Source organism: Dipodomys ordii, unplaced genomic scaffold, assembly GCF_000151885.1.
Source record: "Dipodomys ordii isolate 6190 unplaced genomic scaffold, Dord_2.0 Scaffold83, whole genome shotgun sequence".
Taxonomy (NCBI): Eukaryota; Metazoa; Chordata; class Mammalia; order Rodentia; family Heteromyidae; genus Dipodomys; species Dipodomys ordii.
This window is the reverse complement of record NW_012267299.1, coordinates 5,362,195-5,383,327: the sequence shown is the minus strand read 5'-3', so window position 1 is coordinate 5,383,327 and position 21,133 is coordinate 5,362,195. Positions and strand designations below refer to the sequence as shown.

The 21,133-nt window shown below is 36.3% G+C and overlaps 1 protein-coding gene across 1 annotated transcript in view; it reads left to right on the top strand.

The window, feature by feature from the left end:
* Window positions 1-21,133, top strand: part of Ipo11 (importin 11) — a 129,334-nt gene that overhangs the window by 12,640 nt on the left and 95,561 nt on the right. The window contains exons 2-8 of the mRNA XM_013025287.1: window positions 2,772-2,915; window positions 5,113-5,213; window positions 5,640-5,712; window positions 6,901-7,104; window positions 12,603-12,735; window positions 15,473-15,531; window positions 19,155-19,203. Of these exons, the coding sequence (XP_012880741.1) occupies window positions 2,778-2,915; window positions 5,113-5,213; window positions 5,640-5,712; window positions 6,901-7,104; window positions 12,603-12,735; window positions 15,473-15,531; window positions 19,155-19,203 (757 nt within the window). The 5' untranslated portion in view covers window positions 2,772-2,777. The remainder of the gene's footprint in view (window positions 1-2,771; window positions 2,916-5,112; window positions 5,214-5,639; window positions 5,713-6,900; window positions 7,105-12,602; window positions 12,736-15,472; window positions 15,532-19,154; window positions 19,204-21,133) is intronic.

The following is a 21,133-nucleotide window of genomic DNA, read 5'->3' as shown; positions in this document are numbered from 1 at the left end:
GTTTTCATAATATGCAGAGTGCCCCAATTATTTATTTTATTGTTTCATTCTCCCTTTTCCTGCTCCTGCTAAATAGTCTCCTTAGCTTAATTCATGTTCTGTGTTCAACTATCTAAGCAATTAGGTATGTAGATATGTTTATATACTTACGTGCATTGGCTTGTCTCAATATCATGTCTTCTGGTTGTATCCATTTTTGTACAAATGACAATTTTATTTTTATTTAATAATCTCTAATATGTATATACATATGTCTATATGAATGCATATGTCTATACACACATTTTCTTTATATATTTTCATATTCAATACAAGTTCCTTATTATGTATATGATATGCGAATATTTCATTCTACACTTTCTTTTTTTTTCTTTCTTTCTTTTTTTTATTATTGTGAGAATACCATAGAGAGGGGTTACACTTACATGAGTACATTTCTTATCAAGCATTGTTGCCTCCTCCTTTGTTTCCCCTTACCATCCCTTCCCCTCTCCCCCCCTCACCTACCCCACCCTCACTCTACATTTTCTTGGTGATATCATTACAGAACATTTTTAAATTTTGGTAGACTTCTTTTTCCTTGTCTTTTAGAATTGTTTTGAGAATACTTGCCGAACTCAAGGTCATTTGTTCTGATATTTTGTGAGTTGTCTTTTTCTCATGGCTGGCGTTCTACTGCTTGAGCCATCCCTCTATTTCCTATATATGGATATTTGTTTTGTTGTCACATCCCTGTTTTTGTACCAGTGCGATGACTGTCTTGGTTACTTTAATTTTGTACTCAGTTTTGAAATTAGGGCATGCAACTCTATTTTTTTCAAGTTTCACCTTCAACTTTATATGTGTGTGTGTGTGTGTGTGTGTGTATATATATATATATATAAATTTGGGACCCTTGCGTTTTCATATAAATTTTTGTATCATTTTCTTAATTTCCTGCAAAACAAAAAGGTCAGGTAGAAGTTGGGCACCAGTGGCTCATGCTTGTAATTCTAGCTACTCTGGAGGCTGAGATCCTAGAATGAGCATTTAAAATCAGCCCCCAGAGATTCTTATCTCCAGTTAACCAACTCCAAACTGGAAATGGAGCTGTTACAGGCTCAAAGTGTTAGAGCACTAGTCTAGAGCAAAAAAGCACAAAGACTGTTTCCAGGCCCTGAATTCAAGCCCTATGGCCAACAAAAAAAATAAAAAAGGCAGGTAGAATGTTAATACGAATTACATTGAATTTATAGATAAACTCTTTTTTTAGAACAGTGTTCCAGTTAGGAAGTTGAAATATCTTTTTCATTGATTTAGGATTTTAATTTCCTTCAGCAGTATTTTGTCCTTCTCAGAGTACAATTTTGTATTTATTTTGTTAAGGGTTTTCAAAAGTCTTATCCTTTACATATTTGTAAATGGAATTGTTTACTTGATTTAATTTTCATGTTATTACTGGTATAGTGAAATACAACTGATTTTGTATTCTGTCTTGTATACTATTTCATTGAACTTGTGAATTAATTCTAACAGATTAATGGATGCCTTGCATTTTCTAAGTACACAATTATGTCATATAATTTTTTTTGCTTTCTAATTTGAATACCTTATAGATTTAGTAAGATTTTTCCAATACAGTGTTGAAAATGTAATGAGGGAAGGCAACTTTTTCTTGTCCTTGCCCTGAAAAAACATACAGTATTTAACAATTATTAGGCATGAAGTTAACTGTGATGAGTTTTTCATAGATACTATTTATGAGGAGATTGAGGAAATTCCTTTTTATTTTTAGTTTATTATGTATTTTCTTTGTTAGTTCATTTGTTTGGAATAGGTTTTTTTCTGTGTAGCCCAGGCTTGCCTCTTTTTGTCCCTGAGTGCTGGGATCACAGTTTATATTTTTAACAGCATTTCTTGAGTAGGCTTTTATCTTTGCTAGGCACCAGTAGCTTACACTGTTACACTTTAACAGCTACAGCTACTCAGGAGGCTGAGATTTGAGGGTATTGGCTCAAAGGAGCCCTGGCGGTAAAATCCTCTAGACCCTTATCTCTTAGTTGACCACCAAAACCAGAGGTGGAACTGTGACTCAAGTGGTAGAGTGCTAGCCTTGAGTAAAAACTCTCATGGATAGCATTCAGGCCTCAAGTTGAAGCCCAGGACTGGCACAATATATAAATATATATATTACTCTTGGTGGCAGATATGATGTTAAGAGGTAATTGTCAATAAGTAAGAGCATTACTCTTTCCGTTCTTTTCTGCTCTTACCCAAGGATAAAATTGGGTGCTAGTATGTGGTAAACAGTTATAACTGCAATCTTATATTATAATAATAGCAGATATACAATAATAGGCCAATGGTATTTTTTGTTTGTTTTGCTTATGTTGAGATAGTATATCATTATGCACTCTAGGCTGCCCTGTGTAGCTCCGGGGAACTTGAACTCATGGTTTTCTAGCCTCTACCTTGTCTGGCATTGGTGTTTAATTACAATTTAAGAATTTTGGATTTTGTGCATGTGTGATCTCCCAGTCCCCAATTTACTAGTGTCTTATTTATGAAGTAATATTTTATAGGCAGTTTCCTTTAGAGAAAAAATGATTTCTATAAATCATTTTACATTTCAAAATGGTTTTAAGTTTGGAAAGAGCATGTAGAAAAGGTAGAAATTGGTTAGAAACCAGAAGAGGTAAAAGAAGTAGAAGATTATTTAAGACAGAAGCTTTACTCTCCATTTGGGTTATTATGTCAAATGTATATTCAGGTATGTTCACATATCATTGCAGGTTTCCATGGATCTCAACAGTGCCAGTACTGTAGTTCTTCAGGTCTTAACACAGGCTACTAGTCAGGATACCTCTGTTTTAAAACCAGCTGAGGAACAGTTGAAACAGTGGGAGACACAGCCAGGTTTCTATTCAGTGTTGCTGGTAAGTTGTTCCAAAGTTCTTTATTTTTGATATGAGGAAACACTATTATTTTAATAGTTCTATAACAGCCTACCTTTTGTGATATTTTAGTTAAGCTGATCCAAGTGTTTTGCTGCCATTGACTACCAACATCTTTTTAAGACATGGCTTATTGAGAGTATTTAAGAAAATTGTTGGTGGATTAACATTTGGGATTTTTCCTTTACCCTGTATTTTAATTATGACTCTTGACAAAAGAAGCCATTTGCTTTGGCTATATTTTTTATGGGTTAGTGACTTTCATACATTCACTGTCTGAATGTAACATTCTGTGTAAATAATCGAACAAAGTATTTGTAGTATCTGTTCAGAAGACCCACATGGATGATTTTTCAATTTTAGCACATGAATGCTGACAGGAATATTGGTTGTACATTTTCATATTTTGTCCTTAGTCTAGTTAATTTATATTATTTGTGTTGTTCCAGTTTCTATTTCAGTATTGGGTTCAGAATATCATGCTCGGTATTTTTTTTTCTTATCTGCTCACCACGGAGGCATAACCCCCTTCACATGATTTCATTTAAAACATTATGTTCTTTTAAAACATTATTTCATTTAAAACATTATCTTCTACCGTCTAAAAATTTCGTCTGTTGAAATACCAAAACTTTTCCTTATGGGAAATTAGCATAATAGTTATGAACAGTATATACTTTAGACTGTTCTTATATAAAGTCTTTGGTTAATTAATCAAAATAGTTTTCTCAGTGCCAGAATAAAATAAGCCTTCTTGTATTGAGAGCTTTTCCTCTTAAATTCTTCTGAAAATTGAGAACCTTGATTGATGTTTGCAATTTTATTTTTGTTGAAGGTCATGACAAGTGAGTCAACTGACCCTGGATTTGTGCCTGGGTTACAATTCAGGGCAAAATTGTTAACTTGTAAAATAGAATAATATTGTCATTGACATACATGTTTTTGACTTCTTGGCTGAGAAGTTTGAATTGTTCATTAAAAATTGAAAAAGATACTGATCATGACTCTGGGGGAAATTAAGTGTGTAGACTCATTTTTATTCTAAGATGAAAGTTGGCTTAGTAACAGGTAAATAAACAGATTGATTTTAAATGACATTTAAGAAAATGCCATTGTTCTTACCCACATAATCCAGTATCATGTTTGTAAAATTGAAGCATAATATAAATTTCTAGAAAATTGCTAAATGCTTTTACTCTTTATGCTTTTATTTAAATGAATATTCCCTCTGGCTGCAGGTGTCTCTCAAGTGGTAAAGTGCTAGCCATGAGTGAAAGAAACAGGCCTTGAGTTCATGCTTCAGTACTAGCACATCCTAAAAAAAATACAAAAGAATGCATATACTTTAACTATCCTTATGCTTTTTCACTAAAATATAAAATGTTTTTAGAATTTTTCATCTTAGTTATTTTTGTACCTTTCATATTAATAGACTTCCTGACTGTGTATTTTCTGTGTGTGTGTGTGTGTAGGATTATATTTGCTTGTTTCTGAGTTTAATTTTTTTTTTTTTACTAATTTTCAACCATATCTACAAGTAGAATAGCATAATAAGTTTTCATGTTTATTAATTACTCAACAAATTCTTGTTTTGGTCCAGTCGTGGGGTCTGAACTCTGGGCCTGGGTGCTGTCCCTCAGCTCTTCAGCTCAAGGCTAGCGCTCTACCACTTGAGCCATAGCACCACTTCCAGCTTTTTTTTTTTCTGCTTATGTGGTGCTGACGCATTGAACCCAGGGCCTCATGCATGCAAGGCAGGCGCTCTACCACTGAGCCACCTTCTCAGCCCCTACTCAACAAATTCTTATTCAGACTGGCTTGAACTCGTAATGTTCCTCACTCAGACTCCTTATTTCTAAGACTTTAGGCATATGCACCACATTTGATTATATAGGCATGCTTCATTGTATGAATTATAGAAGCACATGTATTTAGAAAATATAAATGTGATATATATATATATATATATATATATATATATATTGATGAGATGTCTTTTTAACTGGTATTCGGCTTGAACTCAATGGTGTCAAGGTAGGTTAGCTTGCTTGCTCATCACTGGTGCTTTATATAATGATACTACTTAAAACATTTAATTATGTTTATCCATGCTTTATAGTGGGTGTATTAATATACTTCAAAATGATTTCATTTTTATTCTAATATTTTTTATTCACAGAATATTTTCACCAACCATACTTTAGATATAAATGTAAGGTGGCTTGCTGTGCTATACTTTAAGAATGGAATTGATCGTTACTGGAGACGTGTAGCACCTCAGTAAGTTCCATGAGTCCCCCATTGTATTCCTTTCAAAACTCAAGAAGGATAATAATGAACCCATTCATGGAAAGAATGAGTGCTTATTATATATACTCTTACTTTTCTTGTTGGCTTTATACCACTTGACCCATGCTCCTATCCCTGTTTTTTGCAGGTTAATTGGAGATAGAATCTTACAGACTTTTTTACCCAGGCTGCCATCAATCTGTGATCTTTTGATCTCAGCCTCTTGAGTAGTTAGGTTTATGGGTGTGAACCACTGGTGCCTTGCTCTTTTTTATTTATTTGTGAAAGAACTGGCCTCTGATTACCAAGTGTTCAAGTAGTGGAAATGATTTACATGTTTGCCCAAACCAATTAGTCTCATATTTAAGTCTTTTTATTGTTAGGTGACTTTATTTGTGATAAATTTATCTTTTGTAGTGCTCTCTCAGAGGAGGAGAAATGTACATTGCGTGCAGGGCTCATCACCAACTTCAATGAACCAATAAACCAGGTTAGTGACAAAATGAATTATTCTCTCAACTTTCTCTTCTTTGCTATATCTACTTTGTTTCATGATATTAACCAATGAAATATTACATCATTACTTTCATTTGTGATACTTATGCATAGCTTCTCTACTGGTTCTTAAATGTTGAGGTCCTCTTGTAGCTGTTAAGAACTTTGGTTATCTGGGTATGGTAGCTTATGTCTGTAATCTTAGCAAATCTTATCACATTTCTAGGCCAGCCTGGGGACAAAGATCACTCAACTCTATATTGATGGACAGGAGCTGGATGTAGGGCACATGCCACTACTGGGAGAAGCATAAAATAGAAGAGCATTCAATCCAAACCAAAACCAAGACTATATCTCAAAATAACCAGTACAAATGGGGCTGTAGGCATGGCTCAGTGGCATCTGCCTAGCAAGAACAAGGCCCTGAGTTCAAAGCCTGATACTGTCCCATCGTCTTCTAAGAATCTTTTTGGTTATATTTGACTGTTTATTAATTAAAATATAGAAGTTATTTCACAGTGTATTTGTAAACTTTTAACTTTCTCAGTTTTGTTGTTATCTTGGGGCTTGAACCCTGGCTCTTTCCCTGAGATCTTTTGCTCAAGGCTAGTATTCTACCACTTTGAGCTATAGCGCTACTTCTGGTTTTTCTGGTGATTAATTGGAGGAAAGTCTCATGGACTTTCCTACCCAGGCTGGCTTCGAACTGTGACCCTCAAATCTCAGCCTCCTGAGTAGCTAGGATTATAGGCATGGGCTATTGGTGTCAGGCATCTTCCTCGGGTTTTTTTTTTTTTTTTTTTCTGTCAGTCGTGGGGCTTGAACTCTGGGCTTGGGCGCTGTCCCGGTACTCTTCAGCTCGAGGCAAGCTCTCTACCGCTTGAGCCACAGCACCACTTCTGGTTTTCTAGTGGTTTATTGGAGATAAGAGTCTCATGGACTTTTCCTGCCTGGGCTGGCTTTGAACTGTATTCCGTAGATCTCAGTCTCCTGAGTAGCTAGGATTACAGGTGTGAGCCACTGGTGCCCAGCTTCTTCCTCAGTTTTTAGGCTGGTATTTCAAGCAAATCTTTAAATAATGGTAGTCTTACTCAGTAGAAATTGACTTTATTTATTGAACATTTCTGACAGTACTTTAATTTCTTCTATTTATTTATGATGATTGATTTTTTTCTCCCTCTAGATTGCAACTCAGATTGCAGTACTGATTGCAAAAGTTGCTCGGTTAGATTGTCCTAGACAATGGCCTGAATTGATTCCCACTCTTATAGAGTCTGTTAAAATTCAAGATGATCTTCGACAGCACAGAGCATTACTTACCTTCTATCATGTTACCAAGACACTGGCATCTAAACGACTGGCTGCTGATAGAAAACTGTTTTATGATGTAAGTTGTTCAACATAGTTATTTATTTTTTAATGAAAAAGAAGGTTTATTTAGTTCATAGTTTTGGATTTTTAGCCCAAGGTTGAATAACCCCATTGGTTTGGGTTGGAGGCAAGGAGATATATCATGTCTGCAGCACATGTCAGAGGAAGTACTCACAGCTAAAGTCAAGAAGCAGAAAGAGAGCCTTAGGTCCATCATCTCCTTCGGTGGCTAAGGACTTTCCACTAGGCCTTACCTTGAGTATGTGTGTGTGTGTATGTATGTGTGTGTATGTGTATTGTGGAGTTGGGCACTGCCTCTGAGCCACAGAGTTAAATTTGATTCTGGAGACATTGCTATTTGTATGAAAGTAAATACAGCTTTACTTCTCGGTTAATGCTTCATTGAATAAATTCTAATTGTGAACTGTGAAGTGATGCAAATACAGTTGGTTGATAGCAAACAGTTTGAAAGCAAAGACACTCTTTGAGATTATTGAAGTACTTCAGATAACATAATCTTTTAAATGAATCTATGGTGAGCAATAGGAAGTAGAGTTGATGTAAATGATCCATACAGAAGTACCGCTAGGGAATGGTGGGTATTTGTTTATTAGTTGTTGAGCCACTATGTTTTGGACCCACTTTCTTTTCTCTAATCCCTGGCTTTGGTACTTTTGACCGTTTTTTTACTTTATAAAAGAGTGATTTAAAAAAATTATTATTGGGCTAGAAAGGTGGCTTAGTGGTAGAGCTCTTGCCTTGCATGCACGAGGCCCTGGGTTCGATTCCTCAGTACCACATAAGCAAAAAGAAAAAAGACAGAAGTGGTGCTGTGGCTCAAGTGGTAGAGCGCTAGCCTTGAGCTGAAGAGCTGAGGGACAGCGTCCAGGCCCAGAGTTCAGGCCCCACGACCGGACCCCCAAAAATATTATTATAGAGGTGATGTACAGAGGGGTTACATTTACATAAGTTAGGTGATGAGTACATTTCCTTTTATTTAGTGTCATCAGTTCCCTCATTCTCTCCTAGTCCCTTTTGATGTCTAGTGAACTCCACTACTGTACTTTCTTGCTCTTTTTCTTGTGTTCTGTACCCTCCTTTCTACCCTCTCAAAGATATACATGTGAATACACCTTATATAAGGTCAAGAAGACAATCATCAGAAGAGGAAAAAAATTTTGAAGTCTTTACTTCCATATCTTAGGAAGAGGTGCTTAAGCACTGCACTTTTGTGATTCTCTACTAAGACTATCCTCTTTAGGTCTCACCATTTGTGAGCATTGAGAATCCTATGTAATAAGTGATTTTTATCTTGCTTATCATATGTGGGCTGTATAATGTAATACTTGTAGATCACAGTTTTTGTTAGTGTTTTTGCTTATCTTTGGTAATTTTGGACTGCTGAAGGTATATGCGTTGAGATCTTATTGTGTGATTATATGGTAAGGCTCAAGAAACTATTTAAGTTGTTGATAATGCATGCTTTCCAGAAAAGATACAGTAGAAGAGTTTTTGTAGTTTATAGGTGTGAGCCACCTGCACTTGTCCTGATTTGGTTCTTTTTGTAATCCCTTTTATTTATTTATTTATTGTGGGCTCTTTGTTAACATTTTGTTCTGTGGATTACTTTGTCCTGGGCATACTGCCTTTTCTTTTTTTCTTTTTTTTTTTTTTTTTGGTCGGTCATGGGCTTGAACTCTGAGCTTGGGCGCTATCCCTCAGCATTTCAGCTCAAGGTGAACGCTCTACCGCTTGAGGCACAGCGCCATTCCGGTTTTCTAGTGGTTTATTGAAGACAAGAGTCTCATGGACTTTTGTTTCCCCGGGCTGGCTTTGAACCGTGATCCTCAGATCTCCGCCTCCTGAGTAGCTAGGATTACAGGCGTGAGCCACCAGCTCCCGGTCCTATACTGCCTTTTCTTTGAGAATAGTTTAAGGAAAGGTGGAGGGAGATGAACATTGTATAATCTTGGACTTTCAGATCTTCTATGTTTACATTAGTTTTTGACAGGTGTAGTATACATACATATAGTCCCAGCTACTCAGGAAGCCGAGGTAGCTATATCACTTGAGATCAGCCTGGGCAAAATAGCAAGAACTGAAGCTGGTATGAACTACTTATGCCTGACTAAACCATACATTTTTTTACTGGTGGTTTGTCTGAAAATGAATATTGCAGATTGTATTTTTGAGATATCTCAAAAAGCTTTTAAGGTAGTATTGGTGTGTGTGTGTGTGTGTGTGTGTGTGTGTGTGTGTATCTTTCTTCATACCATTGGCTTGAAGAAAACTAGTTCTTGTATCTTCTGGCGTGTCCTACCTTTTATACTTTTGATTGTGTATATGGCTGATTAGATAAAGACTAAAGCATGTTTTGGTGCATATAACTTATTGTATTGGTACTAGTGACATTACATGGCTGATTAAAACTTTTTTGGTATTAACTTTTTCATAAGGGAAAGTAGTGAGAGCAGTGGTCCTTAAGTTAAAAATATTTAAGAATATCCAAGATGTTGAAATAAATCAATCTTAATTAAATGGTTTGCTTTTTATACAGTCTGAATTCTTTTTCAGTTAAAGTCACCCAACAGCCAGTGGGTGGCACTGTTTCTCCTGGTTTAGAAATAGAAAATGAAGTATTATTATAGGTTTACATAGTGTTTTGTTAGTTTGTTTGCATATTATCTTACTGATTTTCTCATTTTTTTTTTGTCGGTTGTGGGGCTTGAACTCTGTGTTTGGGTGCTGTCCTTCAGCTCTTCAGCTCAAGGCAAGTGCTAAGTGCTGTACCACTTGAGCCACAGCACCAATTCCAGTTTTTTCCATTAAATTGGAGATAAGAGTCTCATGGACTTGGGGCTGGGAAGATGGCTCAGTGGTAGGGCGCTTGCCTTGCATGCCTGAGGCCCTGGGTTCGATTCCTCAGCACAACATAAGCAAAAAGAAAAAAGCCGGAGGTGGCGCTATGGCTCAAGTGGTAGAGCGCTAGCCTTGAGCTGAAGAGCTGAAGGACAGCACCCAGGCCCAGAGTTCAGGCCCCACGACCGGACCCCTCCAAAAAAAACCCCAAAAAAACAAAACAAAAGAGTCTCATGGACTTGCCTGCCTGGGGTTGGCTTTGAACCATGATTCTTAGTCTCAGCCTCCTGAGTAACTAGGATTCCTGGTGTGAGCCACTGGCGCCTAGCTGTCTGATGTTTTTGTGTAGTGCTTAGCTCCAAAACTGAAATAGGAAATATGGAATATACCTGTAGGTCATAATGCTATTTCTTTATTTCTGTATCGAGTTCAATAATTTATTGAGAAATATCTGTTACATGACATCATGTTTATACATTTTTCTTAACCATTCTCCTTACCCAAGGTACTACTTTCATTCTAAGAATTACTTTTCAGGGCCAGTAAGAGAAAGAATACATCAAGATCTAATATTACCATTAATATTTTTAACCCTTTGATTATTTATTTATATTGAGATGCTGTCTCTGTATGTGGCCAAAAAAAACTGAAGAGTTAGAGTTGGACTTCAGTTCACAGATCTCTTCTCGATTTTTAGCTGCGTGTAGTGGCACATGCCTATAAGGGTAGGATTGAGAGGATTCAGGTTTCAGGCTGGCTTGTGCATAATGGAGGGCAGTTGTCCCTGATGGCACATGCCTATAAACCTAGCAACAATGGAAAGCATAAAGGAGGGGGAATGCAACTCAGATATGTGCCCTGGTGAAAAGAACATCCTATCCTAAAATTGTGCTGAAGGAGTGGCTCTACAGTATCACACAAGTGTAGCAAGGTGGAAGCTCTGGCTTCGGATCGTAGTACTGCCAAAAGAAGAAAAAAGAATGAAAATTTCCAACACAGAAGAAAATTACTTCAGGTGGAATGAATCTTAACAATTACCAAACTTCCTCACATTTGTATTTAGAGTCAAATGACAAAGATTTCATGAAACAAAAGTGCTTTATTACTAAATATTTTGATTCTATTATGATAAAAATTATTATATAGCAGATCATTTGAGAGAACAAAGAAGCCACCACTTAAAAGGCCAAATTTGGAGTATTTATTGGCACGCTAGTGGTAGGGCTTTGTGACTGGAGCCCCCTGCTACCTGCTAGCACTCAGTAAAGATTCCAAATTTGACCTTTTACGTAGTAGCTTTTCTGGTCTCATGACTGGATCTATCATACAAAAGAATGTTCCTTTTATGGTAATCTTGTGACATTAGGAACCTTTCTACAATATTCAGAGATGCTCTTCAATATTTTTGTTTGGGGATGATTTTATAGTTACTATAAATATAATTTTTACCTTATAATTTATACTCTTTGTACGCAGGTAGTGGGTTCTGTAAAATAATGCTTTCCTGGTACCAGAAGTAGATCCTGAAAAATGACAATTGTTAAAATAATTCTGTCCTTTTACTTCATTATAAAATATTTTAAAAAGTAAATCTGGCATGATTTAAAAATACTATGGTTGTGATAATGGGGTATAGTTTTTTTCTTTTTGTCATGATAGGAAAATCTTGCAAAGAATAGAATAAAAGGGCATAGGTGCAACTTCTTTAAGAAGTTGTTAAAGAATGTATTCCTATATTTCCTATTTTTTGTAGTTATAGAAGGAAATTTTTATCACAATTCAGTTGTATAGTTTTTTCTTTTTTTTTTTTTTTGTCGGTTGTGGGTCTTGAACTCTGGGTCTGGGTGCTGTCCCTCAGCTCTTCAGTTCAAGGCGAGCACCACTTGAGCCACAGCGCCACTTGTAGGTTTTCTGGTAGTTAATTGGAGATAAGAGTCTCATGGATTTTCCTGCCTGGGCTGTCTTTGAACTGCAGTCCGCAGATCTCAGCCTCCTGAGTAGCTAGGATTATAGGCGTGAGCCACTGGTGCCCAGCTGTATAGTATCTTTATCCTCAGAGTTCATATTTTTGTACAAATAATGTAAATCTCTTATTCAAGTACTGTATTTACTTGCTAGTTACTATTGAGGAGGTGTGTTTTCATTTGGACAAGCTATTCTACCATTTTATGTCTCAATTTTTTTTCCCTCACTTGGAGACAGGGGAAAGACCCTGGGTAGCTCGGGCTGGGCATTCATCAGTGTAAAATATGCTTATTGCTTACTTATTACTGAGCATTGTGGCTAAAATGTTTGAAACAGTGTTATATATTTACTTATTTCAGAACTCATTAGAAATGTGTTCTTATTTGTAAAGCCAAAATGTATTGTTTTATAGATTTAATTTTTTTGGGGGGGGGTCTGGTGGTGGGGCCTGAACTCTGGGCCTGGGCGCTGTCCCTCAGCTCTTCAGCTCAAGGCTAGCGCTCTACCACTTGAGCCACAGCGCCACTTCCAGCTTTTTTCTTTTTGCTATGTGGTGCTGAGGAATCGAACCCAGGGCCTCAGGCATGCAAGGCAAGCGCTCTACCACTGAGACACCTTCCCAGCCCCTATAGATCTAATTTGTTACTGAAACATATATGTTGTGAATAAATCTGTACTATTTCTTTGCAGTTAGCTTCTGGAATTTATACTTTTGCCTGTTCTCTGTGGAATCACCATACAGACACATTTCTGCAACAAATTTCTTCTGGCAATGAAGCTGCAGTTCAAAGTTCATTAGAACGAACATTATTATCATTAAAAGGTACTAGTATACTCTATATATTAATAAGTTTAATCCATTTATTGCATATTTCAAAAGTCACCAGATACTTCCTTTGACTGGATTTCTGTTTTGATTGCACTAGGAAATAAGGGATTCATTTTTTTCCTGAAAGACAAAAGCTTTTCTTTTGTGAGGATAGCTCTTTTTCTACCTTGATTTAAAATAGAAAAGTACCAACACTCAGTTGAAGTGCATAAGTTCTATTACCCACTTCATTTTCCTCATGCCTCTGAATATGTTCTTTTTGTGTGTCTTTACTTTTTATTTCCATCTTTACTCATTCTAGGTATTTACACTTAATCATTGTCCTGTTAACTGTCTTAAAATTCTGAAGGTTTGACTGAGCTATAGGCTTCCAGCTCACCTTTCCCCAAGGAATTTTCATGCTTGTACTTTGGCTCTGTGAAATGACATCTTGGCCTTTGCCTTTCTATATCCTGCTAACCAGCATTCCATACCATAATATTGCCATTTCACCTTCCAAGAGTTTTTTTGTGTGTATGTACTGAGGCATCAATTCAGGCTGGACACTGTTCCTCAGTTCAAATCTGGCACTCTACTACTTGAGTCACAGCTCTACTTCTGACTTACTAATGTTTAATTGAAAATAAAGAGCCTCACAGACTTCTCTGCCCAAGCTTGTTTTGAACCTTCATCCTTGGATCTTAGCTTTCTGAGTAGCTAGGATTGAGACACCAGCGTCTGGCTGCTGAATTACTATCTTAATGAATATTTTCTGATGTTCCTTTGATTTCTAAAACATACACATTTGTTTCTTTCTCTTAGTCCCTGTTATAGAATCAGTTCTGGTTGCTAAGACCCTTTTAGTTTTTTTTATTAGTATTATTAGTCTCATCCAACTTTTCTTTATAGTATGGCCCATTTTTTATTTATGGACATAGTTTTATTATAAATAAAAAGCTATGTTATCAAACTTACTGTTAAACCTTGGAATCCTACCACATACTGTTGGCACTAGCTTAATATATCTCTTGTATTAACCATAGTAAAATCCCCTATCCTGTGAGTATTCAGTGTACAGAAATTTTGTTGTTATCAGAATCTCTCCAGGCTTCCCCCTCATCCTGGTGCTAAAGGTAAGTGCAGGGCCTTGAACATGGTTAGTAAGCGCATTACTACTTCACTTATACTCCCAACCCTTTTGCTTTTTAATTCACGTTTGAATTGAAGGTCTGACTGTTTTTGTCCAGGCTGGTCTTGAACTTACAAGACACCTGCCTGTGCCTTCTGAGTCACTGTGATTACAAGTGTGTGCTGCTACACCTGTTTGTCACCATCTTTAAGGAAAAGATTTAATTTCTTGGAGAGAAATTCTATTTAAAAAGAATTAGAAGTTGATACAAGGCTATATACAAAATTGTGCATAATGCTATATTTAGTGGTTAAGGAATTTTCAGTACTTTAGATTTAAGTCTGTTTTATATTGTTTAAATGTCTTCCTGTCTCAAAGTATTATATACCTACTAACTTTTCTTTAAGGCACCTTGCCCTAGAATATGTTACTTTTGCAAATATTTTGCCCTAAAATGAAAAACGTAGGACCAGAGTTTTGGTTACATGTTATCTGACTATATTTATATCCATGTGTATTTATTCTGAGGAGACATGAGACATATAATAAAAAGACCATATGAATATGTGGAAAAGGACAACTTTGAAAGCAACCTCATAGTGTTATGATAACTGATGATAGGGTCAGAAAAAAATTTGTCCGAGATGATAGTTGAACCATTATCTTAAAAGAAAAGTGCAAGTTAAATAACAATAAAAGAGAAAGAGGATGTATTCCCCAGGTAATATAAACCAAGATCCTGCTGTAATAAACTGTAGGTCCAGATTAAGGGACTCAACTTTGACCTGTACTTTTCCTATAATGATGTAGTTATTTCTGAGTTGTAGATGATAGATGGTGTCTTACTGAAGGACAATTTTATGAACATTTATACGCTAGCCTTGTTTTAATACCCTGATTTTAGACTTCACCATTTGAACATTAATAGTAATTTTCAGGATAATTTTTCAGTAATACAAATAGCAATAGTTATTTAAGATTTTGTCCCATCTTGTCAGTATGCTTATTATGAAATTGTTTTAAGAAGTTACAGTTATTATGCTATTTAGTCCTTTAAGAAATATTTATTAACCATATTTTACAGATGAAGAAAGTGAGATCTAGCAAATTTGCCCAAATAATTCAGATAAAGATAGTATAGAAAAGATTTAAACTTATTTCTGACTTTAAATGTTGCTCTACATGTCTCTTTATGCACACTAGTTTTTCATAAAATATAATGTTTATGATTGAGCACTATAGTCTTCCATATTTGGAAATTGTTTAAATTTTATATCCCTTTTAGAGGATACTAAATTTCCATGTGAGCTAAAACTAAATAAAGGTTTTTACTTATTTCTAAAATTAATAGAAGTGACAACTTTAATTTTAACTATTTTAGAGAAGTATTAGCAATTCTATAAGCTGAACTAAATTTGCTGTGGTATATGAGGCAACATAATTTTTGTAAGTCAGAAGAACTGAATTTGTTCTGTCTTTCCCATTCATCCAAATGGCCAAGGTTACCTTTCTTTATGAAATGAGAGGAGTAAGCTTGCTTGAGTTTGTGATTCAGAGATTTTATTATAACTGTGATTTTAGTACGACAAAATATGAAGAAATAAGCTTGCCTTTACTTTTCAGTACTGCGTAAGTTAACTGTTAATGGATTTGTGGAACCTCACAAGAATATGGAAGTGATGGTAAGTAATACAAGTAATTTATTCTTTGTACTTTGGGGCAGTGTTTGATATTTTCATGACTTGGAGTCTGTGCTCTTGCTTGGCTTTTTCAATCACAGCTGGAGCTCTACTACTTGAGCCATACCTCCAGTCCAGCGTTTTGCTGGTTAATCGACGATAGAGTCTCACCAGACTTTTCCTACCTGAGTTGACTGAATGTAATCCTCAGATCTCAGCCTCCTGAGTAGCTGGGAATATAGGCATGAGCTACCAGTGATTGGTACAAAGTTGAATTTTGTGGATAGTTATCTCATTTTTGTTACATTGGTATAAGTTGTGATTTTTTCATAATTGTATGGTATATCTATATTATAAACTATCAGTGGAGTGGCTGGGAATGTGGCCTAGTGGTAGAATACTTGCCTAGCATGCATGAAGTCCTGAGTTTGATTCCTCAGTACCACATTAAAAAAAAAAAAAAAAAAGCCAGAAGTAGCAGTGTGGCTCAAGTGGTAGATTAGCAATCTACCACTTAATTTGCCTTTAGCAAATTAAGCTCAGGGACAGTACTCAGGCCTTGAGTTCAAGCCTCAGGACTGGCAGGAAAAAGAAAATAATGTCAGTGAACTAATTTTTTTTTTAGGGGGGGGTCTGGTCGTGGGCCTGAACTCTGGACCTGTGCGCTGTCCCTCAGCTTTTCAGTTTAAGGCTAGCGCTCTACCACTTGAGCCACAGTGCCACTTCCGGCTTTTTTCTTTTTGCTTATATGGTGCTGAGGAATCAAATCCAGGGCCTCATGCATGCAAGGCAAGCACTCTACCACTGAGCCACCTTCCCAGCCCCTAATTTTTTAAAAAGAGAAATTAGTACAGGACTTTTATTTGTTACTTTCATAAAATGTTGATAGACTTACATGTTTGCAATTTTTAGTTGTTGATAAGAGATTCTTGAATAAACATTTGCGTACCTGAGTCAGTTACCATTCAAGCTATATCCTTAAGATATTTTTCTGGGCAGCATTATAATGTTGATACATATGATCAAATTGCTGGTATATTATTTTATTTTATTTATTTTTTATATATTTTATTTTTTTGTGTGCTGGTATATATTTTAAAATGATATATCAACCTTAAATTTAAACATCTCTCTCTCTCTCTCTATCTACCTATCTATCTGTTGCTTCTTTTTTTTTTTTAAGAAACTAATTGATAACTCCAGTTCTCCCAGTAGAATGTAAGTGTGTGAAGGCAGATCTTTGTTTTATTCACTGTTCACTCAAGAGCAGAACAATCTTTTCTATATAATAAATACTTAGTGGTCCTTGTTGAGTGAATGCATATATGAGACAGAGCAACATGTGAGTAATTGTATGTAATGTGACTGAATGTCATAAAATAACAAATACTGATAGTATATCTTAAAACAGTGTGTATCAAATAAGTTGCTGTGAATGATATTCTATCAAGGTGGAATAGTGGTTTTCAGTGAATACTATCAGTATTATGTGAGCTTTTGATTTTTTCTTCAGTCTGTCTTCTGTCTCAAATTATGTATCAGCCTTCATTGTTATACTTACTGTGCACTTAAGGTACATTGACCTGTTGGACAGAGGATAATCTCATCAGACTTAGGAGTTTTCAAGTAACACAAAGATCTGTAAAATACTGGGGCTGAAAAGATGTTAAATAAATACAATAGTGGTTAGATTCTTTGCTCTGCAAACAGGCTCATTTGAATTAAATTGTAAGTTGGCTGTTCTCTGATAGTATAAATCTTGGGTTACATACTCATTGTCCTTTTTGGTAATGCGGAGATGAAATAATAGTACCTTCCTCATTTGACATTGTGGAGGCTAAGTGAGATAATGACTTTTATAATGAACTTGGCAACCAAAGTGCTTGGAATTACAATTTAATGGTTTTTTTTTAAATTTGACTTTTTGTCTATTCTTGTGTAACATTACTTAAATTACTTAGTTTATTAGGACTGTATAGATTAGTCAGCTGTCCATAATTCCGTACTTTCCTGATTCTCTCCATTAACTTACTAAAATTTTCTTTTTGAGAGTGATAGATTATACACTAATTAAAACATTTTTTTTTTTTTGGGTCCGGTCGTGGGGCCTGAACTCTGGGCCTGGGCACTGTCCCTCAGCTCTTCAGCTCAAGGCTAGCACTCTACCACTTGAGCCATAGCACCACTTCCAGCTTTTTTCTTTTTGCTTATGGGTGCTGAGGCATTGAACCCAGGGCCTCATTCATGCAAGGCAAGCGCTGTACCACTGAGCTACCTTCCCAGCCCCTAAAACAATTTTTTAAAGAGAAAGAGAATAAAAATCCTTGTTATCAGAACCACTGGACCCTTCTATAAATTTAAGATAGATGTAGGAGTTTTGTTATATTACTTTCTTCTATGTTATTTTATTTTAGAAATTATGATGTTACTCTTCATTTATCAGTTATTCACAAGTATTCTTTAAGGCAGAAATGCAAAATGTTTAAAAGACCTATGTTAACAAAATACTGTTAATGATGGTGTATTCCTGTAATCTCAGTTACCTGGGAGATGTAAGTAGGAGGATCTTTATGAAGGCCAACCTGGGCCTAAAAATTTGGCTCTATTTGAAAATAAGTAGAAGTAAAAGGGGTATGTGTGTATGTGTGTGGTTTAGTGATAGAACACTGGCCTTACATGCATAAGATCTTGAGTTTAAATATTGCTGCTGTAGTGAATGAATGAATGAATGAAAACGTAGAATAGAGCAATGAACAAACCACAGTTGTTGCTCAACATGCTTACATTCTAGTGCCAGCCAGATAAACTAGTCAGACAATATATTAAAGGATAAGACCTGTGAAAAAAAGTTTAGCAGAATAAGAATGGATTGTTCAATGACAGAATGATTGAGTGAATAATTTTGTATTAGTAAAGGGTTATTTATATAATTAAAATGAGATGAGGAGGAGATAAATGCTACAGTTATTGTGGAAGACATGCTTATAATGAATTGCTGCATGGTGATACATACCTGTGATCTAAGATCTTTGATTGAGGGGCAGAAGTATCACAAGTCTCATGAAATTTCATAAGACTGTATCTCAAAATACAATGGTCTCAGACTGCTGGTCTAGCATGTATGAGGTCTTGGGTTTAGCCATTTCTCCCAATTTTAAAAAGAGAAGGACCTTCTTTTCCCCCCGAGACGGAACTTTTTTTTTTTTTTTTTGTTGGTCATGGGCTTGAACTCTGGGCCTGGGCTCTGTCCCTCAGCTCTTCAGCTCAAAGTTAGCATTCTACCACTTAAGCCACAGTGCCACTTCTGGTTTTCTGGTGGTTTATTGGAGATAAAGTCTCATGGACTTTCCTGCCCAGGCTGGCTTTGAAGTGTGATCCTCAGATCTCAGCCTCCTGAGTAACTACGATTTCAGGCGTGAGCCACCAGCGCCTGGCTCAGACAGAACATTTCTGTGTGTAGTTTAGGCCTGGTTTTGATGAACTCCTTTTGCCTCAGTTTCTGAGTGCTGATTATAAGCCTGTGCTAGATCATGATTTGCTAGATGTATTGTAGTATTGTTGGACAGTGTATAAGGTACATGTTTGTAACACAAAATTAAGGTACTGTAAAATGTGTTCTTTTCCAGAGTTTTTTACATGGAATATTTGAACGTCTAAAACAGTTTCTAGAATGCAGTAAGTACTTCCATTACAATTTAGGTCTTACTATAGAACTGTCATTCATTGTTAAATAATGTCTAATTAATGACAATAAAGATAAATAATTTTTTTTCTTGGCTTGTCAAGGGCTTAAACTCAGGACCTAGGCACTGTCCCTGAGGCTTTTTGCTCAAGGCTAGTTCGCAACACCACTTTGAACCATAGTACTACTTTTGGTTTTCTGGTGGCTAATTGGAGATAAAGAGTCTTAGAGACTTTCCTACCCTGGCTGGCTTTGAACCATGATCCTCAGATCTCAGCTGCCTGAGTAGCTAGGAGTACAGATGTGAGCCACCAGCACTCAGCCATAAATGAATTTTTAATAACTCAAACTCTCCACATATAGATCTGTCCAAATCATTGGAAAGTCTGAGCCCTTGGCAGCTGGAAAGATTATGTATATGCTTAAAATTAGTATCTACATCTTTTTAAAATTGGTTTATATTAGTAATATTGTAAAGTAAAAGTAAAATTTGGAAGTAGTGCTATGACTCAAACTGGTAGAAGGCTAGTCTTGAGTGAAAAAGCTCAGGGACAGTGCCCTGAGTTTAAGCACCATGACCGACCAAAAAAATAAAAAAGTAAAATTGTTACTTTTCCACTCATGTTCATACTGTGTTCTAATCAATCTTAACTGCTCTATTATACTCCTTGCCTGCTCTTCCCCAGATAACATTCCTAACACATTTCCTTGTTTTATTTTTCATAGTTGCAAATAATCTGTTTTAACAGTATTCAGCTGGATGTCAGTGGCTCACTGATACAGAGAATTTGTGAAGAAGTTGTATTTAGCAGGGTGCCAATGCCTCACACCTGTAATCCTTTATCTTGATGAGGTTGAAATCTGAGGATTGTGGTTTGAAGCCAGGCTGGGCAGAAATATCTATGAAACTTTTTTTTTTTTTTTGGGTCCGGTTGTGGGGCCTGAACTCTGGGCCTGGGCACTGTCCCTCAGCTCTTCAGCTCAAGGCTAGCACTCTACCACTTGAGCCACAGCGCCACTTCCAGCTTTTTTCTTTTTGCTTATGTGGTGCTGAGGAATCAAACCCAGGGCCTCATGCATGCAAGGCAAGCGCTTTACCACTGAGCCACCTTCCCAGCCCCATATTTGTGAAACTTTATCCCCAGTTCACCATCAAATATTAAAAAGTAGAGTTGTAGTTCAGGTTATAGAGTACAAATCTTGAGTGAAAAGGCCAGGAAATACTGGTACAAAACAAAAGACAGTATTCAACCTCTTATTATCTCCTCTAGCACAACCCTTTCCTGCTAGTCCCCATGCACCTATAGTCTTATTTTTCCTCCACATCTCCTTATTGATCCTCAATTTTTGTTCAGCTTATCTATTACTTTCCTGTATACTTCCAGTGTGTTACACAGTTATTCACCCTCTTTATTTTTCCATTCTTCTTCCCTTCCCCTGAGTAGTCTCTTAGCTTGATTCTGTTTAATCATAAATGTGTGTGTGTGTGTATGTGTGTGTATATATATATATATATATATGCCTGTGAGTATGGGTGTCTTTTATGTCTAACTTAGAACTGCAGTCCTAAAACCAAACCAAAACAAAACAAAAAAACCCTGCAGTCCTTAGATCTTAGCCTTCTTAGTAGCTAGGATTACAGGCATGAGCCATCAGTGCTTGGTAATAATTTCATTTTTGAGCTTGTTTTTTCTCACCTAGTAGGATGTTCTCTCACTTGCCCCCATTTTCCCGCAAAGGACGTGATTTCATTTTTCTTTATGGTGTTGTAGTATTCCATAGTGGGTATTAGTATATAAATGCATATAATGCCGGGTGCCGGTGGCTCACGCCTGTAATCCTAACTACTCAGGAGGCTGAGATCTGAAGATCTCAGTTCAAAGCCAACCCAGGCAGGAAAGTCCGTGAGACTTTTTTTTTTTT